This window comes from Ambystoma mexicanum, chromosome 12 (genome assembly GCF_040938575.1).
Source record: "Ambystoma mexicanum isolate Mex_15411 chromosome 12, UKY_AmexF1_1, whole genome shotgun sequence".
Taxonomy (NCBI): domain Eukaryota; kingdom Metazoa; phylum Chordata; class Amphibia; order Caudata; family Ambystomatidae; genus Ambystoma; species Ambystoma mexicanum.
Genome location: NC_090936.1, coordinates 94105212 through 94128983, shown reverse-complemented (window position 1 = coordinate 94128983; position 23772 = coordinate 94105212). Strand labels below are relative to the sequence as shown.

The 23772-nt window shown below is 48.0% G+C and overlaps 1 protein-coding gene and 1 non-coding gene across 3 annotated transcripts in view; both read left to right on the top strand.

Annotated features, from left to right (window-relative positions):
• The first annotated feature begins 2252 nt into the window (after window positions 1-2252).
• Window positions 2253-23772, top strand: part of RELN (reelin) — a 2335047-nt gene continuing 2313527 nt past the window's right edge. For both annotated transcript variants that reach the window (XM_069628072.1, XM_069628071.1), the window contains exon 1: window positions 2253-2616. In XM_069628072.1, the coding sequence (XP_069484173.1) occupies window positions 2388-2616 (229 nt within the window). In that variant the 5' untranslated portion in view covers window positions 2253-2387. The remainder of the gene's footprint in view (window positions 2617-23772) is intronic.
• LOC138514799 (U6 spliceosomal RNA) lies at window positions 17690-17796 on the top strand. The gene has a single exon (XR_011281948.1). It is a non-coding gene; the product is annotated as a U6 spliceosomal RNA (small nuclear RNA).

Genomic DNA, 23772 nt, shown 5'->3' with positions numbered 1-23772 from the left:
GTTCGTCCAACATACAGGCACTGTGATTATACTCAAGTTTAACGACCTCCAAAGGATGTTGGCCAATAAGATAGCTCAGCCTGTTGAGCACTCATTGCTGTGATCTGTGTGTGATCTGTACGTTGAGGTTTGAATCTCAGCAACGCCAACTCAGCCTTTCATCCTTTCCAGGACGATAAAGGAGTAACGACTTTGGTTGGGTAATAATTGTCATAAATATGTTGTATGTACAGTGTTTTGTCAATTCTGCTATCGAACCTCAAAACACACAATACAACTTATGTTTGCTTCACTATGTAATTGGCTAATTTTTTTTGTGTTTTCAACATTTAAGTATGAAAAGGAGAGATCAAATGGCCAGACCTTAGAGAAATAATGAAAGGTATATTCTGTCACAATGCAGAAAGATGCCGCATGGTAATGATTTCTATACCGTTTTTGCATACATCAGTTGGATGTCACATACATTGTACTTTCTTGCAAAGGAGAAAAGTCATGTTTACTCTCTTGAAATCACATGTACTCTCAAAGTTTAAAAATAGGGAGTAAAATACTCCCACCTCAAGATCTTATCTGAGCACTGGGTGGACCTATGTGGGATGTGAAAGTTCAAGGCAACTTTTACCATTGTACCTTTTAATGGAGAGTACTACATCTCCAGCCCAAAGCCTGTACATATGAAGGTAAATGATTAGAAGTAAATTTAAAGTTACACACACACAAATGTGAAGAATCCCCTGCACCACATGTATGGGAGAAGCTGTGGAACCTTTAGCAGTAGTGATATTGTAAAAGGTGGGTGTCATTGGAGAAAATGAAGACTGTATTTTGATGCATTTGAAAATGTGCTTTGATACTTAATGCTTTTTTGAAGCTTTGTGAGCAGTCTTGATTGACAAACAACAGAAAAATAAGTAGAATAGCTAGTATTATTTTGAGTTTCATTTATAAATAGAGAGTATTATGATAAAGAGTACTTGATTGTGAAGTAGTGACTCCTGCAGGCAGGTGAATTTCGTTTTTGTAGACCAGCTGTTTGTGATAGTGCAACATTGTGGGGACTTCCCTTTCATGAAGCTGGAGGCCACCTTTGTCTGGATTTGAATTTACTTTTACTCAAATCAGCTCGAGTTTCCCAAAACTGTCTGTTTTCTTACTCAGAATTCTGGGGTGGGACTATATAAGTTGGTAGTATCGCATAACTGCATATCATTTATAAATGTGTACATAGCCACCCAGGGCTGGGAGCTCTGAGGCCATCTACTTGCCCCGTCACCAAGCTCCTCTTGCATAGAAGAACCTGGCAGTCGGGGGGATTCGAGGGGATATTCTTGTCCTGGAAGGTGGCGGGGGCCAAGGTACGCGCTTCTGTGGTGAGGCTGAAGTTTTGCTTGTACTTCTGTGCCGAGGTCAAGAGGTCGCATGATTGAGGAAGGTGCTGCAGGACAATGCAGACTAGAAGTGAGTAATCCAGGCATTACTTGTATAAATTGTGTGCATCAAGCTCACATTGTGAACCCCCTATTTGGCACGGAAATATGTGAAAGCAGAGAAAATGGGAGATGAGTGGAGTAAACGAGGGGCGCTTCCCGCTGTAGCTTTATTAATTACAGCTTCCAAAGAGTAACAAATAGGTCTTTTTAGATGGCAGATATACAAAAATCATACAACGTACAGGAAAGGAGCGCGAGGGGAGATTTGGAAAGTACGCAGGTCTCATTTTCCCAATGCATTGGCTGTACAGTTTATCATCCGGCAGGGTCGAACTGGGACATACAATTGAACCCGGCAACCAACCCGGCAACCAAGAAAATGGGACCCACAATAGGCAAGTGGCAGTTCATTGCTGTTCAGTGAATATTTAAGTACTATCCAATGAGGAGTTTATCTTTAAAAAAAGGCCCACCAAATGCCGCATTTTGAACCATAGTTGGTCAGTAACATCGGTCAAAAAACAACTGTACAAGGCAGTAACTCGTCAAACAGGCCCTCTTTGGCCAAAAAAATCGGTACCAACTTGACCTCCAAGGCCGCACACAGGCTGTTAGTGTTGCCCTGTGCACGTTACCCGATCCGAGCCTGCCATGATGTTTTCAGCTCTGGTTGATTTTGGAAGGGCAGAAGGCGGCCCGTGGCTGGAATAGCGGAGGCAGAATGCGAGTGCGCCGCGCCTCCAGTCCTGGCGGTAATGCCCAGGCGCCGCGGTGCTGCGCTCTGCTCCAGGCATTACGGTACTGGTGGAAGGGACCCTGAGCGCGGCGCGTGCGAGCAGCCACACGCGCAGGGCATTGGGCAGACGCTGGAGCGTGGTCCGCGCGGCTTGGAGGAAAGTTTCTGCAGCGGAGCCGGCGCGAGGCGAGGAGAAGAGGCTGCGCGAGGGCAAAGGCATGGAGCGCCGGGCCGGCCCCGCCACCAGCTGGGCGCCCCTGCTCCTGGGGCTCGTCCTCTGCTCGCACTACTCCGCCCGGGCCGCCTACTACCCCCGGTTCTCCCCGTTCTTCTTCCTCTGCACCCATCACGGGGAGCTGCAAGGGGACGGGGAGCAGGGAGAGGTGCTCATTTCCCTGCACATCGCCGGGAGCCCAGCCCACTACGTCCCCGGACAGGAATACCACGGTAAGTCCGCAGGGGCCCCCGGTGAAGTTAGGCACATATATCGCGATTGGCTTCACGCCTAGTCCAGCGAGCACTGCGAGCGCTAGGGGCTTCAAGGCGCCATGATACATCCCGAAACCAACAGGCAGTCTCGCACCTTTTACACTGAAAATTAAGTATTTGTATCGCATTGTTTGTAATAAAAACATGTATCTTTCCTATTATCGTTCGAAGGATTTATTTAAACTCACGCACTGTTGTCACATGTAAAAAGCAATATACGTCCCCCATTTCGCGAGGGCATTATATAGAATGAATGGACTGCCCACGTCTGCATATATTGGGCTTTCGTGTCGCAAGATGGGTGCACGCAAGGTATTTGTGCACTAGTTATGCCGATTGCAAATGCAAAGGCTCGCTGCAGAATGTTGCCAACAGTGAAACTTTAAAAAATGTGTGCATCTCAGCATATGTCGGCGAAAGCCTGGCGGGTCCAGAGGGGGGCAGGCGCCTTGCCTGCTGCACGTGTGCCCCTGGCACTGCCAAGCATATGGACAGTTCTCTCTCGCCGTGTACGCTTCTGTAAGTCACCTGCAGTTTCCCGTCTGCCTCATGGGGGACTCTTTGGCCGATCAGGGGATGTTTTGGGCGCGCAGGCTTTCAAGAGACATTCGCTTTCAGGGTGGCACGAGCCTCTTGAGAATCGTGTGGCACTTGCCGCCCCATACCGCCCTACATTCTGCCAGCGTTGGGGGTCCCCAATATGGCATGACCCCACCCACTGCATATCCCCTGGGTGCGAGGGTGCCGTCCCAAATCTGCAAAGCCCCTAAGTGTGTGCCAGCTGCGAAAACAGCAATAGGCGCCGTAGAATAACCACTCAAAACAACCAGCCAAGCCACGTGATGTTCAGTCTTAATTTGCCACATTTTAACTGTGCGGTAATGTTTTACCACACCCTGGTCACCACGGTAATTATTAACCACCTCCCGCTCCTTGTCACCTTGGTAATTATTTACCACCTCCTGCTCACCACAGTAATTATTTACCACCTCCTGCTCCTGGTCACTGCTGTAATTATTTACCACCTCCTGCTTTTTGTCACCACAGTAATTATTTACCACCTCCTGCTCCTGGTCACCGCTGTAATTATTTACCACCTCCTGCTTTGTGTCACCACAGTAATTATTTACCACCTCCTGCTCCTTGTCGCCGCGTCATGAATGTCACACCTTTTAGTTGGAGTTCCCCATTCACGGCACGCTGCTTACTGAGGGCCAGTTTTGCGTGTGCGCGCCTTTTATCAGCCCGATAAGGCTGTGCCCTGTTGCAACCTTATAATGTGCGGCCACGTGCCTCTGGAGGCTTGGCATTGTAGTGTTTTTATTTTAAGTGATTTACACTGAACGGGGGTGTATAGAATAATTATCTCGTCGAAAGTGGTACTACTTTCAATTTGTCGTTCTGGGTAAGATGAAATACGGAGCCATCCATGCTGGGATCTGAGCCTGGCGCCTGCCGGTGACAGAGATCGCATAGTTTGCTGTGGGGGGGGGGGGGGGCGGGGGTCTCATTCATCCTACTGTATTGTAGTGCCATTTATATAGCGCCATGCCATTATTATAGTCAAGAGATCATCCAGCGGGAGGGCATTTGGCCACAATAAGGCTTAGCGAGGCCAGTCACGCTCCGGCAGAGAGCCGCCCATTCGGGCACGCGGACGGGTGCGAGAGGGGTCAGGCGATGGCGCAAGGGGATGCTGTGCTGTGGGGGCTGTGGTGCCCATGTCGTGCCATAACCCTCGTGTGAGACTTGGCCGAGATCGGAACTGGCGAGCAGAGTTCCAGTGGCGTTCCTCCTGGGGTTAACACGCAGAGAGGGGTGCTATAGGGGGGTAGCGCATCATCACATCGGGCTGTAGGGTTTGTACTCTCTTGAGGGAGGAAAAACAGCAATGGACATCCTCACCGTGACCAGACGTGATACTATCTTAAGCTTGTCCCGCTACCAAACATAATGGTGTCCATTCTGGCTACCCCAGAAGGGTGAGCCAACCTTTCCACTAGCTGGTTGTCATGTGCTCAACCCACTGAGCTACCTTGAATGCTTGCTTTCCTCTATCGGCCCAGTCCACTTTTGTGCTAGTTCATTGATAAGACTGGCGGGCCATCGCGGGGAATTTTGTCATTTTCCGTCACTCTTCTCGTCGCGCGGCAACGTCTTGAGCTATTTCGGAAGGCTGTGTTGCGCTGTGTGATGTCACTGGGGGTTATAGCGCGCAGCGCTCCCATCTTCAGGGTGTCCAGGCGCTCTTTCAAAGGTTGGGGGTCCAAGAAGCGACTCGTTGTAGCAGGGTCTCCGCGATGAGCCCGTGGAAAGGGTGACATGGCTCGTATTGTGCATCACATCGGGTGCATTTCCAAATGCACAAAGGCAGACAGGAAAGCACCCCAAATGCACACACGCCAGAGCGGAGCAGTGAGCGCCCTCTCACGCGCACCTGATTTCCCCTTTGTTATATGCTACTTGATTGTGGCGAGTAGCCTTTTCCTAAGCGCCCCCAAATGAGACACATGGAATTAAATTCAGGATTCGGGTATTGTCCGCGGATTTTGCCCCACTTCGAGCAAAGGGCAGAGCAGACGGCTGTGCCCACATTAGATGCCCCAAAAGGCCAAGCAGGCGTTAAGAGATATGAGGGGGTGTCGGCAACAGCGAAGACCCTCTAAATTCTGACCGACAGCTCTTTCCAAATGTTCATCTGGGCGGGGCGCCCCCCATCATTCTTCGCCCTTTCGCGCATGCCCCAGGGTGCACTTGTGCCACAGAGCACGAAGGGCCAGCATTTGGGTAGTGCGCTTGAGTAGTCGGATATACCCTGCTCGCGCCCTGGTTGACTGGTACCAACTACTGACTAGCGTGTGTACTGGCATTACAGGCCGGGCCTGCCCAGCAGGGGCCTCACGGACACATGTTGAGCCCGGAATACGACGCGTGCTCGTCTAGGCCGCCCCACCCCCACCCGAATGAGGGGGGTGCGTGCAATGACGTTCCTGGCTGCACTCATCCACGCGCGCCTGCACTCTTTACAATTGTGCACTCAGAATGGATCGGCTCGAGCTGATCCGGGCGGCCACCCCACTTACCTGGCGGATTTCCAGTTCATTGCTCCCGACATCTCAGACCCACCCAGTGATGGGGTGGGCAAGTCCCCGCATGGTGCTCGATAGACGACAGGACTGTGTCATGTCACCTCTTGCCAGTTGCCACCAATATACCTCCGAAAACCAGAGGCACTGTTTAAGTTAATCTGAAAGGGAGGGCATTTTTCAAAGATTCCTTTAAATCATGTGTAGCGCCCACTGGCGGATTTTCAGTGCGCTTATACATTCGTTTCTTAAGCAAAATTACACAATGATAATGATGTGTTATTTATATAGCGCCTTAAACCAAAGCGCTTTACAGAGAACATATTTATATACAATATCCCCCAACCGAAGTTGTGGTACTCATATACCGACCTCGGAAGGATGAAAGGCTGAGTTGGCCTTGCTGGAATTCGAACCTGTGACCTGCAGCTCACACCCAGAGAGCAGCAGCGTGCGCTCAACCCACGAAGCTATCTTACCACTTCGCCATTCGTACAGGGCATGGTGAAGCCTATCGCATGTGTAATCGGACTTCCCGGGATGCCACCACTCCCTTGTAGGTTTGGGGGCGGGGTGGAGTTGCCTGGCCACCCCCTTCATGTAGTTGTGAGTCGCGTCTGAAGGCGGCGACCTTCTCTTGTGAGCATTCGTTTGTTAAACATCAGTTACCCCCACGAAATGCACCCGACTGGGAGTAGCTGGGTTGCGAATCCCCCTCAGAGACCCCCGTACTCCACCTCATCATCGCCAAAATGCACATAGCACAAGGCCCTAGAATATTTCCCATTCCCGAAGGACAATTTCATTGCACACCGTTTTCAACCGAACCAAAAATCAATTTTTTTGTTCTGCTGAACAGTTTCCATAGACTGCCAAGAGAAACCACCTTAACCTGCAAGGCCCAGGTTCCCTTTGCTTATGCCATAATATGGGGGAACTGAGCCCCTCTTATGCCTTTAGCATTCATGTCGCTCCCAATATAAACATTATTACAAAAACAAGCGCGTCTTTAAAATTGTTCCCAATGTCGCTGGCCCATTATGGGGCAGCGATGGTAAAATGTGCCTCCTCCCTGTTGACTACACAGCACGAGATGGCTTCCCACTTTAAATGTGCACAGGTGCCAACGCTCCCCTTGATTTGCTGCTTACCCGGATCTCTGACTTTCTGGGGTTCACTCTGTAAAATGATCAGACTCGATACATTCTATAAACATTACCCACGGCCGTCCCTTAACTTCAAGTAAGTAGCCCGTGCCACGGCGTGGGTGTGGCAGTGACCCGGTCCTTGACCAAGGTCAGGAGCTGATAATGGCCTTGCTGGTAACCATTAACAGCCCGATCGATCCCTGGGCCGGTGGAGAAGCTGGCATGCACTGCACACCGGCTCCGGGGTTGTGCTGATTTTATGAGTCCAGCAACTAGCCCAGAGTTAGGGGCAGGTGGGCCTTTGCGAGTTTTGATTGGCCTAGACTCCCCCATCCAGAAAGAAAGTCAATTTTTTTCCCAGAATCTTGTACTGTGTGTGTCAAACCATAGGCAAATAATGGGCAGTTACAGTTGGTGTGACCTAGATGATTTGCATTTGGTCTTTCCCCTTCTGTAATGGCTTGGCAGGCTGAAGAACGATGGTCTGGAGGGTTGGCCAGAGCAAGGCCAGAGGTTAAGATTCATTCTAAACCTTCCAGCCATCACCTCTTTTGTTTTGCTGTACTCACCCCGAGTGGGACATGTATGCCCAGACGTGGGTCCTGCACCTGCTGGGCCTAGAGACCCAAGTTACTCGTTGCTGATGAGGCCCAACAAGGCCGAAACATGTCTAGGGATGCTTGTGGTCTCATGCAGAAGGGATGTGACCTAGCAGTTCGGGCTGGACGGCCCCTTTTGGGGTGGGAGCAAGCCTGATTTGCGTATGGTCTTTCACCTTGTGTCATGGCTTGGCAGGCGAAAAAATGGTGGCCTGGAGGGTTTCCTAGAGCGATGCCAGAGGTTAGGATTAATATCAAACCTTCCAGCCATCACCTCTTTTGATTTGCTGTGGATGCTGTCTTGTGTCAGTCACACAGTTTTCAAATATTTATTTATTTTATCATTTGCAAAATGCACTAAACTCGTAGCCGCCAAGGCGCGTTTTGCAGGGGTTACACCAACATATGAAGCAGTATATTAAGTAGTTCATTAGCAAGTGTTAGTTACATTAGACCAACAGTACAGTGAGCCAGGGGTGGACTGGGAACTAAAAGAGGCCCTGGAAATAATGACTGGGGACCAAAAGAGGCCCTGGAAATAATGTCCAAAGTGGCCCCATATGACACATTTTCAGCAAGCCCAATGCTTTTCCTATGAGAAAATTTGGAAATCACCACACAAAAGAGGCCCAGGGTGCAAAGGCCCACCGGGAAATCTCCAGAGTTCCCTATAGGCCAGTCCACCCCTGCAGTGAGCGGACAATAGGGAAGTACATTTCCGTTAACAGGTTCCTTGCGAAAGGAGTACCGCCAATGTCAAATCCTGTTCGAAGAGCAAAGTCTTGAGTCATTTGTGGAAGACCCAGTATGATTGCTCAGCTCTTAGCACCAGAGGTAAAGGCACTCCAGTACCTGGTGGCTATGACTGAGAAGCTCACCCCCCCCCCAAAACTTTTTAGCCTGAATCTGGCGGTGATAGGGCTATGAGTGTTCAAAGATCGGGTAGGTCTCGTGGAGTTTGCTTTCGTGAGAGGTACCTCGCGGCGATGATCGAGAGGCATTTGTTTGTAATCGCTAGTGTTGTAAAGAGAATACGCCCGCGAACTCATAGCAGCGCACACTCCTTCTCGCAGCTGAGCTGAGCTGCGTTCACGTCTGGGGATATTCAGGGCTGCCCTAAGTGCATTGCTCTGCATCACCTGCAACTTACTGACATTTTGAAATCAAGTCCCAGCCAGTGGTCGAAGTGGGCGGGAGCGGTCGGGAGCGGTGCTCCTCTACTTCTTTAAATGAAGTTTTACTGTTCCTATACTTTTATTTTAAAAAGAAACCGTTCCAGAACGGTTTCGTTTTAAAATAAAAGTGTAGGAAGAAGTTGAAACTTGCACTTTCAGTGCACTGCAGAGGACGTTTCCTTAAAGAGCAGGCACATGTTTTTTGGGGGGTTTATTGTGCCTGGGAGGGGGTGCAGCGGTGTGGTCTGTGGGGAGAGCTGCAGGCCAGTAGGGAATATAGTTCCACTCCTTCTTTTTGTACACTTCGACCAGTGGTCCCAGAAAATAAGGCATTGAAGTAATCCAGTCTGGAGCCGATAAGCGCACAGGCTAAGTATGAAGACGTATTTGGACTATCGTGAGCCGTCACATTTTTCAAGTGGCAAGAAGTGGTCGGATGCTATCGTGAGCCGTCACATTTTTCAAGTGGCAAGAAGTGGTTGGATGCTATCGTGAGCCAGTCACAGGGTTTTCAAGTGCCGAGGTGTGGTTGTATGCTATCGTGAGCAAGTGTCGAGGTGTGGTTGTATGCTGTCGTGAGCAAGTGTCGAGGCGTGGTCGGATGCTATCGTGAGCCGTCACATTTTTCAAGTGGCAAGAAGTGGTTGGATGCTATCGTGAGCCAGTCATAGGGTTTTCAAGTGCCGAGGCGTGGTTGTATGCTATCGTGAGCAAGTGTCGAGGTGTGGTTGTATGCTATCGTGAGCAAGTGTCGAGGTGTGGTTGTATGCTGTCGTGAGCAAGTGTCGAGGTGTGGTTGTATGCTGTCGTGAGCAAGTGTCGAGGTGTGGTTGTATGCTGTCGTGAGCAAGTGTCGAGGTGTGGTTGTATGCTGTCGTGAGCAAGTGTCGAGGTGTGGTTGTATGCTGTCGTGAGCAAGTGTCGAGGTGTGGTTGTATGCTGTCGTGAGCAAGTGTGGAGGTGTGGTTGTATGCTGTCGTGAGCAAGTGTGGAGGTGTGGTTGTATGCTGTCGTGAGCAAGTGTCGAGGTGTGGTTGTATGCTGTCGTGAGCAAGTGTCGAGGTGTGGTTGTATGCTGTCGTGAGCAAGTGTCGAGGCGTGGTCGGATGCTATCGTGAGCCGTCACATTTTTCAAGTGGCAAGAAGTGGTTGGATGCTATAGTGAGTCAGTCATAGGGTTTTCAAGTGCCGAGGCGTGGTTGTATGCTATCGTGAGCAAGTGTCGAGGTGTGGTTGTATGCTATCGTGAGCAAGTGTCGAGGTGTGGTTGTATGCTGTCGTGAGCAAGTGTCGAGGTGTGGTTGTATGCTGTCGTGAGCAAGTGTCGAGGTGTGGTTGTATGCTGTCGTGAGCAAGTGTCGAGGTGTGGTTGTATGCTGTCGTGAGCAAGTGTGGAGGTGTGGTTGTATGCTGTCGTGAGCAAGTGTGGAGGTGTGGTTGTATGCTGTCGTGAGCAAGTGTCGAGGCGTGGTCGGATGCTATCGTGAGCCGTCACATTTTTCAAGTGGCAAGAAGTGGTTGGATGCTATCGTGAGCCAGTCACAGGGTTTTCAAGTGGCAAGAAGTGGTTGGATGCTATCGTGAGCCAGTCACAGGGTTTTCAAGTGCCGAGGTGTGGTTGTATGCTATCGTGAGCAAGTGTCGAGGTGTGGTTGTATGCTGTCGTGAGCAAGTGTCGAGGCGTGGTCGGATGCTATCGTGAGCCGTCACATTTTTCAAGTGGCAAGAAGTGGTTGGATGCTATCGTGAGCCAGTCATAGGGTTTTCAAGTGCCGAGGCGTGGTTGTATGCTATCGTGAGCAAGTGTCGAGGTGTGGTTGTATGCTATCGTGAGCAAGTGTCGAGGTGTGGTTGTATGCTGTCGTGAGCAAGTGTCGAGGTGTGGTTGTATGCTGTCGTGAGCAAGTGTCGAGGTGTGGTTGTATGCTGTCGTGAGCAAGTGTCGAGGTGTGGTTGTATGCTGTCGTGAGCAAGTGTCGAGGTGTGGTTGTATGCTGTCGTGAGCAAGTGTGGAGGTGTGGTTGTATGCTGTCGTGAGCAAGTGTCGAGGCGTGGTCGGATGCTATCGTGAGCCGTCACATTTTTCAAGTGGCAAGAAGTGGTTGGATGCTATCGTGAGCCAGTCACAGGGTTTTCAAGTGGCAAGAAGTGGTTGGATGCTATCGTGAGCCAGTCACAGGGTTTTCAAGTGCCGAGGTGTGGTTGTATGCTATCGTGAGCAAGTGTCGAGGTGTGGTTGTATGCTGTCGTGAGCAAGTGTCGAGGCGTGGTCGGATGCTATCGTGAGCCGTCACATTTTTCAAGTGGCAAGAAGTGGTTGGATGCTATCGTGAGCCAGTCATAGGGTTTTCAAGTGCCGAGGCGTGGTTGTATGCTATCGTGAGCAAGTGTCGAGGTGTGGTTGTATGCTATCGTGAGCAAGTGTCGAGGTGTGGTTGTATGCTGTCGTGAGCAAGTGTCGAGGTGTGGTTGTATGCTGTCGTGAGCAAGTGTCGAGGTGTGGTTGTATGCTGTCGTGAGCAAGTGTGGAGGTGTGGTTGTATGCTGTCGTGAGCAAGTGTGGAGGTGTGGTTGTATGCTGTCGTGAGCAAGTGTGGAGGTGTGGTTGTATGCTGTCGTGAGCAAGTGTGGAGGTGTGGTTGTATGCTGTCGTGAGCAAGTGTCGAGGTGTGGTTGTATGCTGTCGTGAGCAAGTGTCGAGGTGTGGTTGTATGCTGTCGTGAGCAAGTGTCGAGGCGTGGTCGGATGCTATCGTGAGCCGTCACATTTTTCAAGTGGCAAGAAGTGGTTGGATGCTATCGTGAGCCAGTCATAGGGTTTTCAAGTGCCGAGGCGTGGTTGTATGCTATCGTGAGCAAGTGTCGAGGTGTGGTTGTATGCTATCGTGAGCAAGTGTCGAGGTGTGGTTGTATGCTGTCGTGAGCAAGTGTCGAGGTGTGGTTGTATGCTGTCGTGAGCAAGTGTCGAGGTGTGGTTGTATGCTGTCGTGAGCAAGTGTCGAGGTGTGGTTGTATGCTGTCGTGAGCAAGTGTCGAGGTGTGGTTGTATGCTGTCGTGAGCAAGTGTGGAGGTGTGGTTGTATGCTGTCGTGAGCAAGTGTCGAGGCGTGGTCGGATGCTATCGTGAGCCGTCACATTTTTCAAGTGGCAAGAAGTGGTTGGATGCTATCGTGAGCCAGTCACAGGGTTTTCAAGTGGCAAGAAGTGGTTGGATGCTATCGTGAGCCAGTCACAGGGTTTTCAAGTGCCGAGGTGTGGTTGTATGCTATCGTGAGCAAGTGTCGAGGTGTGGTTGTATGCTGTCGTGAGCAAGTGTCGAGGCGTGGTCGGATGCTATCGTGAGCCGTCACATTTTTCAAGTGGCAAGAAGTGGTTGGATGCTATCGTGAGCCAGTCATAGGGTTTTCAAGTGCCGAGGCGTGGTTGTATGCTATCGTGAGCAAGTGTCGAGGTGTGGTTGTATGCTATCGTGAGCAAGTGTCGAGGTGTGGTTGTATGCTGTCGTGAGCAAGTGTCGAGGTGTGGTTGTATGCTGTCGTGAGCAAGTGTCGAGGTGTGGTTGTATGCTGTCGTGAGCAAGTGTCGAGGTGTGGTTGTATGCTGTCGTGAGCAAGTGTCGAGGTGTGGTTGTATGCTGTCGTGAGCAAGTGTGGAGGTGTGGTTGTATGCTATCGTGAGCAAGTGTGGAGGTGTGGTTGTATGCTGTCGTGAGCAAGTGTCGAGGTGTGGTTGTATGCTGTCGTGAGCAAGTGTCGAGGTGTGGTTGTATGCTGTCGTGAGCAAGTGTCGAGGCGTGGTCGGATGCTATCGTGAGCCGTCACATTTTTCAAGTGGCAAGAAGTGGTTGGATGCTATCGTGAGCCAGTCACAGGGTTTTCAAGTGCCGAGGTGTGGTTGTATGCTATCGTGAGCAAGTGTCGAGGTGTGGTTGTATGCTGTCGTGAGCAAGTGTCGAGGCGTGGTCGGATGCTATCGTGAGCCGTCACATTTTTCAAGTGGCAAGAAGTGGTTGGATGCTATTGTGAGCCAGTCATAGGGTTTTCAAGTGCCGAGGCGTGGTTGTATGCTATCGTGAGCAAGTGTCGAGGTGTGGTTGTATGCTATCGTGAGCAAGTGTCGAGGTGTGGTTGTATGCTGTCGTGAGCAAGTGTCGAGGTGTGGTTGTATGCTGTCGTGAGCAAGTGTCGAGGTGTGGTTGTATGCTGTCGTGAGCAAGTGTCGAGGTGTGGTTGTATGCTGTCGTGAGCAAGTGTCGAGGTGTGGTTGTATGCTGTCGTGAGCAAGTGTGGAGGTGTGGTTGTATGCTGTCGTGAGCAAGTGTGGAGGTGTGGTTGTATGCTGTCGTGAGCAAGTGTCGAGGTGTGGTTGTATGCTGTCGTGAGCAAGTGTCGAGGTGTGGTTGTATGCTGTCGTGAGCAAGTGTCGAGGCGTGGTCGGATGCTATTGTGAGCCAGTCACAGAGTTTTCAAGTGGCAAGAAGTGGTTGGATGCTATCGTGAGCCAGTCACAGGGTTTTCAAGTGGCAAGAAGTGGTTGGATGCTATCGTGAGCCAGTCATAGGGTTTTCAAGTGTCGAGGTGTGGTTGTATGCTATCGTGAGCAAGTGTCGAGGTGTGGTTGTATGCTGTCGTGAGCAAGTGTCGAGGTGTGGTTGTATGCTGTCGTGAGCAAGTGTCGAGGTGTGGTTGTATGCTGTCGTGAGCAAGTGTCGAGGTGTGGTTGTATGCTGTCGTGAGCAAGTGTCGAGGTGTGGTTGTATGCTGTCGTGAGCAAGTGTCGAGGTGTGGTTGTATGCTGTCGTGAGCAAGTGTGGAGGTGTGGTTGTATGCTGTCGTGAGCAAGTGTGGAGGTGTGGTTGTATGCTGTCGTGAGCAAGTGTGGAGGTGTGGTTGTATGCTGTCGTGAGCAAGTGTCGAGGTGTGGTTGTATGCTGTCGTGAGCAAGTGTCGAGGTGTGGTTGTATGCTGTCGTGAGCAAGTGTCGAGGCGTGGTCGGATGCTATCGTGAGCCAGTCACAGAGTTTTCAAGTGGCAAGAAGTGGTTGGATGCTATCGTGAGCCAGTCACAGGGTTTTCAAGTGGCAAGAAGTGGTTGGATGCTATCGTGAGCCAGTCACAGGGTTTTCAAGTGCCGAGGTGTGGTTGTATGCTATCGTGAGCAAGTGTCGAGGTGTGGTTGTATGCTGTCGTGAGCAAGTGTCGAGGCGTGGTCGGATGCTATCGTGAGCCAGTCACAGAGTTTTCAAGTGTTGCGGTGTGCGGTTGGACACTGGCCGGAAAGCCTGCCCTGCTAGCAAGATTAGGGCATTTTAGTAAGGCTGCAGATTCTATTTGCTTAAGTAGACACACACTACACTTTAAAAATGTGATATTTTAAACATTGAAGCTGTAAAAATATGCGCCAGACACATATATTCCTTGTGACGTGTTTCCTACAAATTGGCAACAAACTAACGAGTTTAACGTGCATTAAAGACTGGTCCCATTGGCTGAACTTACAGCAAGACCCCGCTACATGACTGCATGGCAGGGCACCTGTACATGTATCACTTTAAATAGATCCCGGGTTTGACAAGACGTAACATTTCAAGACCTTCTAGACTATATGCGACTGCAAAGTATAAAGCACTAGAAACATCTAGTGCTTTACACCCCGCAGTCGCGGCTAGGCGCATTCCCAGGATCACTTGAACGTGATGTGAGCGGCCACTGCCCGTCTTCATCCGGAATGATAGAAGCCCTGGTCTTCCGGTCGCCGCTTCCGGGAGTGCAATGTTACCGTCGAAAAGGGGAGCGTCCCGGGCCATGCCATTGTTTTCTTTCACATTCTCTCATATCCTTTCTCTCTGGCGGTTTCTCTCTCTGCCCTGTCTCCCTCACACACATTGTCTCTCTTTCACACTCTTTCGCGCCCTCCTTCCTTTCTCTCAGTCCCTCCTGGCAGCTCCCCCTTTCCCTCGCCCAATGCCTTCTTCACACTCGCTTCCATTGCCCGGCCTCCCTCTCTCATGGTTATGTTTTTTTTACACGCTATCTCCCTCCCATACTGTCCATTTATCTCTCTCTTACTCACATCCCAGCTCCCTCTCTCCACTATCCTTCTCTCCTCACCCCCTCATGCCTTCGTTCTCGGTCCCTTGTTTGCTGTCTCCCTCTCCCCGTCCCCTTTCACGCCATGTTTCCTTTTGGTACTATTCCCGCGTTCGCTGTGCCGGGCGTCTTTATGACATTCGTGGCTACGCGGCGGTAATGCCAGAACCCGCTGGTGGGGACGTTACTTATTGTATGTGCGGTGTGAAGTCGCGCCTGTGCACATCGTACGCTTGGTGGATGGAGGCTGCTACTTGGCTCAGGCTGGCCTCACCGAGGGGTGCAGCCTGGTCTGCTTTTCAGGCTACGCGCGTTGCATCTGTATGGGAAAGGTGCACACACAATGTCTTGAATTCGAAAGTATTTGAGTATTTTGTGTTAATTCCCCTTATGGAATGTGTAGTTTGGCTGTTCAATACACTAGCTCTGCTCCAAGAGTCCACAAGAGGGCGCTGTCTATCAAATTACTAAATGGCTGCGCGGCCGTGTTCATGTCTGGGAGAAAATGCACGGCTTTCGTGTTCGGGAGTTGGGATGAGACGAGCCCCCCCCCCACCCCTTCAACCCCCACCCCACCTGCTTAGTTAGGCTGTGCCAGTCTTATTTCGTTGTGGTCCGCGTGGCAAGCGTTGGCTGCTCACTAGTGGCCTAAGTGGAAAAAAGCAACCCGTGGTACTGGCGGCATCTAAAAAGGAAGGATAGGGCGAGACGAAAAATATATGAACATAAATCTTTGGCCCAACTGAGCATGCACATTAAAAAATATACTATTTGACACGCATCTCTTTCAAAAATATTTCTTAGTGTTATCTGTGAAAACAATTACAGATATCTGGGGAAACCAGAAGATGGACCATAGCTGCAGTGAAACTTATAGATCTGGCGTTAAAAATGACAATTCAATCCACAAACGAGACGATGGAAAATGGCCCAGTCTAAGAAACCACGTACATTTTTGGCTAGACTGCATGGATATTTAGCCAGTGGACCAACAAACGATGAGGTAGCTACCTCAAGAGGACGAGTCTGGGTGTCTGTTCGGTTTTCTTAACCTTGTAAAAGTCATTATTTTATGATTAAATTCAAGTATTAATAAAAAAAAAATTACAGATATAACTTTCTAGTTGCCGTTAATCAAATTGTCACACTAACATTCACATGTCTGAACAATGGAGATCCCCCCCATACCTTAGGGATAGAATAATAAGAAAAACCACTGCACGACTAACCAGAACAGCCAACTCTTTCTGCCTCCAAACCCCTAGATTCCGACTAAAAAAAAAAACAGGAGTTAATAGCTTCCCTGTGCAAGCAGCCCAGTACTGGAACGCCCTACCAGTTGAACTAAGAAGGGACCAGCCCTACAACAGCTTCAGGCACCATACCCGCTCCTGGCTTCGACGCAATGACCTCTGAAACCGGTGACCCTGAGCATTGTGACCTGATGACACACATACCCCTCCACTCTTACATGTAAAATGTACATAATGTATTTACTGTATATAATTTGTTACCTTTCCTCCCTTACATCTATAGAATGTACATAATGTAATTACTGTATACAATTTATGTTACCAACAACCTGTAATATGCAACCTGTAACCACGTTCTAAGCATTCTTGTTATTCTGCGCGCCCAGCTACCCAAGGGTTTTCTGGTGCCCTATAAATAAACAAACAAACAAACAAACAAACAAACAAACATGGCTGCAGTCACTGCAATTGAATCCAGACGTTGGCAAAGCCACCAGATTTGGCTGTTGTTTAGGCATTGGATTGGCACTTGCCAGACACTGTCACAATAGTGTGACCCGTCCATTAGATGCAACAGCTGGAACACGGTCTGACGGTTATCTACGCATATGAGTGGCTGGCATATGCCCATCTAGTACTTATACACAAGCCAGAATGGGTGACTTTGTCAATGTTTGTTTAGACAGGGCCTCCATGCAAGGAACATATATAGATCACGTGGTTGATGGCAGACTTGTTTAAGGCATTAAACCTGTAGCACGTTTGCAGATGCAATTAAGCCGTTAACTCTCAACTCTCAGGAGACTATTTAGAAATAACACTGACTGGGAGGATAGCTCAGTGGCAACGTGCTTGCCTTGGAAGCAAGATGACACGAAGCAACACAGGTTTGATCCACGGGTCCGTGCTTAGAAACCTCTGGGTATTTAAGCGCGTTATAAATATGCAACTAAGACAACAACAACATTCTGTAACAGCGCCTCGATGCCCCAGGGCTGTGTGAGTGCTTTAAAAAATGCAAATAAATTAGACTGGCCAAAGTTTGATGATACTGCTTGATAGAGCTAGCTCAAAGACATCCCAGGAGGATGTGTTTTGGACGGGGAGATTGGAGCAGGCAGTAGGCGGGCGTGGCCACATGGACCAAAATGGCCATGGGCAGTCAACGGGTTGGTAAATAACTATCCTCCGCAGATGTCCCCTCCGTCCTAACTTTACTCAAGTGCAATACTTGCGGCTTACAAGTCCCAACTAATAGACACAATTATATGTTGCATATGTGTTAAAATCATGAATAAAGGGGGAAAGGGCAGCCTTGCTTTACACCAATAGTAGTTATAAAGCCGCCAAGAGTAGTTCTGTTTTGGGGCACATCCGACTCTGACCAGTGTGTTACCGGAAAGCTGTGTAATTAGCTGGAGGAGGTGCGACAGACTCCTATCCCTCCAAGCTTTGCCCACATTCGGGTTCGATCTACTGAATGGAAAACTTGATCCAAGTCCAGAAAGGCGGCATAACGTCGCCCCTTCCTTCTGCGCAGGTATTTCTCTACGAACAAGTTTGAAATAAAACATTGCTCTTGTTGTCATGTGGCTTTGCTATGCAATTTGTGTATTTTTAAGCAAACTCAATAAGAATGTTATTGTAGGCCTTGGAATCCAAAACGTAAATATTTGTACCAAGTGCTTGCTTCGGCAGCACATATACTAAAATTGGAACGATACAGAGAAGATTAGCATGGCCCCTGCGCAAGGATGACAGGCAAATTCGTGAAGCGTTCCATATCAAATAAATAAATAAATATTTGTACCAAGTACATCTTGGAAGCTATGTGGTCATTTGCAGACTGGGTTAAAATCCCTGCTTTACTCTACTTGAAAAGGCAACGCCCTTGGAATGGGACAGAGAGTAGGGAGAACATAGTGTACATTTGTGCTCCTGTGAGTGAACCCCAAAGCCGTCACCCAGAATTTCACTATTAATGCACTAGTCCACCCTTAGTCTCATATTACTTGATTTGACAGGCAATTATATAGTCTCAGCAGCCAGTCAGTCCGCTACTCTAGAGTCTTTGATACACAGCCAACATTTACTTTGTGCCTTGTTTCTGCCAGTCACAGAAGTGAAGTTGCTGGAGCCATGCAGAGTACTACCCCACAGGAGACAGAGTGAAACTCTTTGCTATAATGATAATTATTATAATTGTTCTTGTCTAACGCACTTAATACCAGAGACCAGTTTCTAAGCGCAAGACCGGGATTCAAACCCACGTTGCTATTTGTTGTCTTGCTTCCAAGACAAAGGCATTGCCCCTGAGCTATCCTCCCTGCTATGTCGTGTTATGCCATTTGATTGCATGTTTTATAGCACACTGGCTGCCATTTTCTCACTTGCTAGGAGCTTCAGGATCTGCAAGCAGTGGGATAGGAGACAAGTGCAGTAGCAAGGGCAAGATTGCTGTGTTAAAATGTTGATGTGTTTGATCTGAAGATGCGGCTCTATGCGGTGTACGTTTTAGATCTTTTGTGGGCTGCCTGGAGTAATAAGTAATGTTAATGTGCACTCCAGGTTACTAAGGTACTTGTTTGTGTGGTTGTCTGTGGTGCTTAAGGAGTGTGGGGGAGTTGTGTTGGTGCATCTGTGGTGGGTTAGTTTGGTGTTTAGGGAAATGTAGTGCATATGCGTGCACTCCGATGGTGTATGTTCCATTTTAGTTAGGGTTTGAGGCAGATTGATTTTGAGCCAGCTATTGTCACCATATCTTTCTCAAATCAATGGCAAACTTGATTGCATTAAAACACCATGCAAGAGTGGGAGTTTGAGGCTTTCAAGGTGCCCTTTAAGCAGAAACCGCACACACAAAATGAAAGCCTTTTGCTTCAGTTGGATTTTGACAGCGTCTCAACAGGGAGCCAAGGACCCGAAAAGGGGCGGACCAGAGGAGCAGCTCCCAAGGGATCAGAGGATAGTGACTCACTGGGACAGCCAAGGAACGGAGGGGCAAGGACCAGAGGGACACCTAACCGCAGAGCTTCGCTTGTACACCCGTATCACTTTAGTCAATATTTATGACTAACTAGCTGTCCCGGGTCACGCGTTGTTGTGGCTCAGTCTGGTTAAATGGAAAAGAAAGAAAAGAGAAAGGGCACGTTTGTAAGATATTTAATTTCACAATGCTTGTGGGTAGTTTTTAAGGGCTCTGGCGGTTCTCCAAGTTGAGGCAGTTTAATTTTCCCGGCGGTGCAACACATTCCTTTCGTTCCTCCATCACATTTCTGAGCCTTCCAATAAGGACACACTTCAGTCATGGTGCCGATGAGAACATGCCGGCTCAAACTATAATCATCAGCTGGGTTGTACTAGAATGCAAGGCGATTGTAATCGCGTGATTGCTGAGCACAGAGTTGTGTTTGATGCACAATGCTTGTGGGTAGTTTTTAAGGGCTCTGGCGGTTCTCCAAGTTGAGGCAGTTTAATTTTCCCGGCGGTGCAACACATTCCTTTCGTTCCTCCATCACATTTCCGAGCCTTCCAATAAGGACACACTTCAGTCATGGTGCCGATGAGAACATGCCGGCTCAAACTATAATCATCAGCTGGGTTGTACCGGCATGCAAGGCGATTGTAATTGCGTGATTGCTGAGCACGGAGTCTTGTTTGATGCTGATCTGCTCAGCCTGTCGTGTTCGAAGCAGATCTGAAGCTGCAGAACGCGATTGCTGTGCTCGCAACCGTGCATCCTAAAGTCTGGGCGCACGTCGCTCTGTTGCTTCCTCGGCACATATTTGAGCTAGAGTGTGTTGCTTTTATGTCCAACAGATGGCGCTGCAGTAAAATATTTAGTATAGCATGTGTTGCTTTTAAGTCCAATAGATAGCGCTGTTTTTCAGAAAAAGCATGTTTTTACCTGTCACAGATTTGACATCTATGTATAGTAGGTATATAAAAACACGCGGCTATTCAAATGCAACGTTGTGTTAACATTTCAAAGCAATCGGTGAAGAACTTTCAGAGATTTAAGGTTTTGAACAAACAAACATTTACATTTTTATTTATATATAGATATGGGTGTAAAGCAAGGCTACCCTTTACCCCCTTTATTGTTTGCTCTTTTCCTTCATGATTTTAACACACATGCAACAACTCTGGGTTTGATCCCCATATTGTAAATGGAGTGTAGTTCAGCGCCTTATTGTATGCAGACGATACAGTGCTGCTGGACCTTACTCCGAGAGGTTTACAGCAGAATCTTGATTTTGCTGATAATTATTTTAAAGATCTGGGTCTTCAGCTGAACCTCTCTAATCTAAAATACTAAAATGTGGCTAGAAACCAGCATTTGGACCAACAACCGCTTGAGGTGGTGAAAGAGTGCAAGTACTTGGGCTTGCTGTTCTCTGAATGTGGGGGATGGAGTAACCATATAAAGATGGCCGCGAAGCATGCATCAAGGGATCTCCTTCCTTTGGATGACTATTTTTGGGGGAAACGATTGGATTAGTTGCTTCGCATGCTGGGATTTAAAATGAATGCTGCTGTGCTGTCCGGCGCAGAGATCTCTATTTATTTATTTATTTAAATTTATATAGCGAACATCGGCCCTGGGGCATCATAGTGCTTGTTACAGAAGGTTTAGATCTGGGGTGCAGCTGAATGCAGGACCTTGGACCTTATGATGAAGAAAGAGCACAGGGCTGCATACAGCCGACGCACTAAGAAATTAACTAGGCATAGTAAGCTTATCTCTCTGAAGCAAAAGGAGGCATTTAGAATATTTTCTAAATGTGCAATTGAATCCTCCACCAAATATGAACGTTACGTCTGCCCAGTATGATTCAATGCTTAACTCGGGTAAGGGAACAAAGCGCTGGTATAACGATGGAATCAACCTAACGAAGGCGCAGAACCTGGGGGATGTAAAGGCGCTGGGCAAATGATCCCGCAGTCAGCGCGGCTCTCAGCAAAAAGGGAGTGTAATGATTTACCAGAGAGAAGAGAACATCTAAACTCATTGAAACATTACTCTCCATTGCCAAGACGCCCGGGTGTTTCCCCTGCTGTACTACAGATAAAGTCCCCTGAATCCTGAAGACTTATAATCATGACTGGGTTCAATATACCCCCCTATGATATGATAGGTTATTTATAAGGCACTTAATACCCAGAGGTTTCTAATCGCAGACCCGGGGATCGAACCTGTGTTGCTCTGCATCGTCTTGTTTCAAAGGCGAGCACGTTGCCCCTGAGCTATCTTCCGGAGACAAGACCGTGGTTGGCCAGAGAAAAGGTTTGTCCACGCGAGCTTGGGCAAGTAGAAGACAGACGGCAGGTTTTATTGGATTGTAAATTCCTGCTCACATTAACGAAGCAGTGGGTAAGGCCTGCTTTTACTAAAAACCGACTACGGACACGTAAAGATGCTATGAATTACGTTTTAAATTGTGATGATGTGAACATTTTAACAGATTTAGCTCATTTTGTTTAGAACGCGTTGGTTGTCGTCAATAGCAATATGTGATGCTATTATATTTTTTTTCAAGAAGGTCTTTTATTGCATTGTGACTGTGCTAATGTTCATTGTATTACCTGTTCAGAACGGGTACTTGTATATTCTGTTTCTTATGAGATTATTTGGGTTTTAAGGAATTGTAGATCCAAATAAAGTTTTTCTACATGACAACATGAAGCCAAAAGAATATCAGTGTGGCTTTAATTTTCACACCCTGAATGGTGAACTTTAAGTCCCAGAATGCAAGAGGATGGCAACCTGACAAGTCTAGTTAACCCCACTGTACTTTCTTTCAGTGATTTAAGACCTGTAATAAAAGAAGTTGTGTAATAATAAAAGATAGATATGCAGATTCTTTGTCACAAACCTCTAGCTCGTTGTTATTCATGATGTTAACATTTGATTTTTGACTTAAAGCAACTTTCTTTTTTTGCATGTATTTTTTTGCATGTCAAGCTAGTAGACATTATGGATATAAACACGTCTTCAAAAGGGTGGTTTGTGTTGCTCAATTTACCTAGCACAGATTTGCCAGGTAACTGGTGCTCTGCAAGGTCTTTCAGCTGCAAATGTTCCATCATGCACGTGGAAGGCTCTGCCACTGATAAAACAAATGTGTTGACAGAGAGACAGACAGACTCTGGCCTGAGCTGCCTTTATATTTGGCTTGGGCGAAAGAAATAGCAGCCAGGACGCCTTTTCTGAGCCTTTGAACTAAAAACGCGCTGCAAAACGCAAACGACGGGGACGGCTTCCATCTCTGCTACTCATGCGTGCTTTTATAGCAATTGTTCTTCTGTATAGTGATTGCTCCAGAAATCTCTGGGCCTTTTACGCACAGGGTTGTTGCCTTTGTTTGATACAAAAACCAGACAAGAGGCTCCGCCTGAATTTGTAGGAGCCCCACCCCTGAACACACGCCTTTTATAGATTTGAACATTGTAGTACGTTATGAACGGAGGAGAAAAAAACATGCTTGCTGTTCTTTTTTTTCTATACCTATAAAAAATGATTTAAGGCAGAAAATGACATGTACCACACAATGTTTTGACTGAGTAAAGATGAAAAGCTGGTCTGGTTCTGACAACATTGGATCCAGTGCCTGTCGAGCTGTTCAGATTTCAACAGGATGTGCATTAAGCCACTTGCCCAATTTGCCAGATCAATAGATGATAATGATCACTTCATTTCTGAAAATGTTATTAGTCTTAAAGCGGCTGTACAAGCATTCCTATAAGGTTTATTTGTAGCTTCACAAGCCAGTGAACAGGTGGAATAGCTCAGTAGGTTAAGAACCTGCAACAGAGCTCTAGTTAGAGGTTTTACATAAAAGGCTGCAGTGGACACATTAACCTGCCAAGCCCTAAACTATTTTATAAAGCGCACACCAAAAAACAGAATAGTGTGTTGCGATTTTTAAGAAACTTTGCCAGCATTGCCCAACCAAATTAGTTTTATAGGAGCAAGAAAGTTTAAAAGCTGGTTTAGGCACATATAGCATTACGCTGGTTCTTCCCAATCGCTACCAACTTTTTATAGGTACTGGCTAGTCATTAAAATGCTGCCAGATCATATTTTCCACTAGAATCGTTATTCACTTTGTCGGATGAGATAAGAGGCTCAGCCTGGAATATTGACTTAAAACTGCCTTTTCCCAGGCTCTCCACGTCTTTCACAAACACTGGCCACTTATGAAATCTCCCCATTTTATCTTTGTTATTGCCCTTGTTAAGCCTGTCATACAGCAATATTATAGATAATCTTGCTCCGTTACACAATAATCAGACCCCGGCCCGCCAATAGCGATTTCATGATTGTTAAAAAATACTGTCAAATCTGCCATTTTCAATATAAAACAAATCCACATTTCCCATATAAGGGGGAAAGGGAAAGGAAATCAGTGGGCCTGAGAGGGAGCACAGCAGGCGAAATCGGGAGTGATGGGCAAGAAAGCACGGAAGGAGGGGGGGGGGGCAGAGAGGGAGCGGTGGGCTAGAAAGAAGGAGGGAGCATTGTCCCAGTGTGGGAGCAGTGGGCCAGAAAGCAGAGTGGGAGCGGTGGGCCAGAAAGCAGAGTGGGAGCCATCAGATAGGAAGCAGAGGGGGGACCGGTAGGACAGGAAGAGTGAGCTGCAGATTTGGAGAAAAGATGGGAGAAGAGCATGAGAAATTGCGAGATGTAGAAGGAAAAAGAAAGAATGAAGGACTGTAGACTGCAGGGGGAACTGAAGAGGGTAAGCCTTGAGTTTAGAGCATA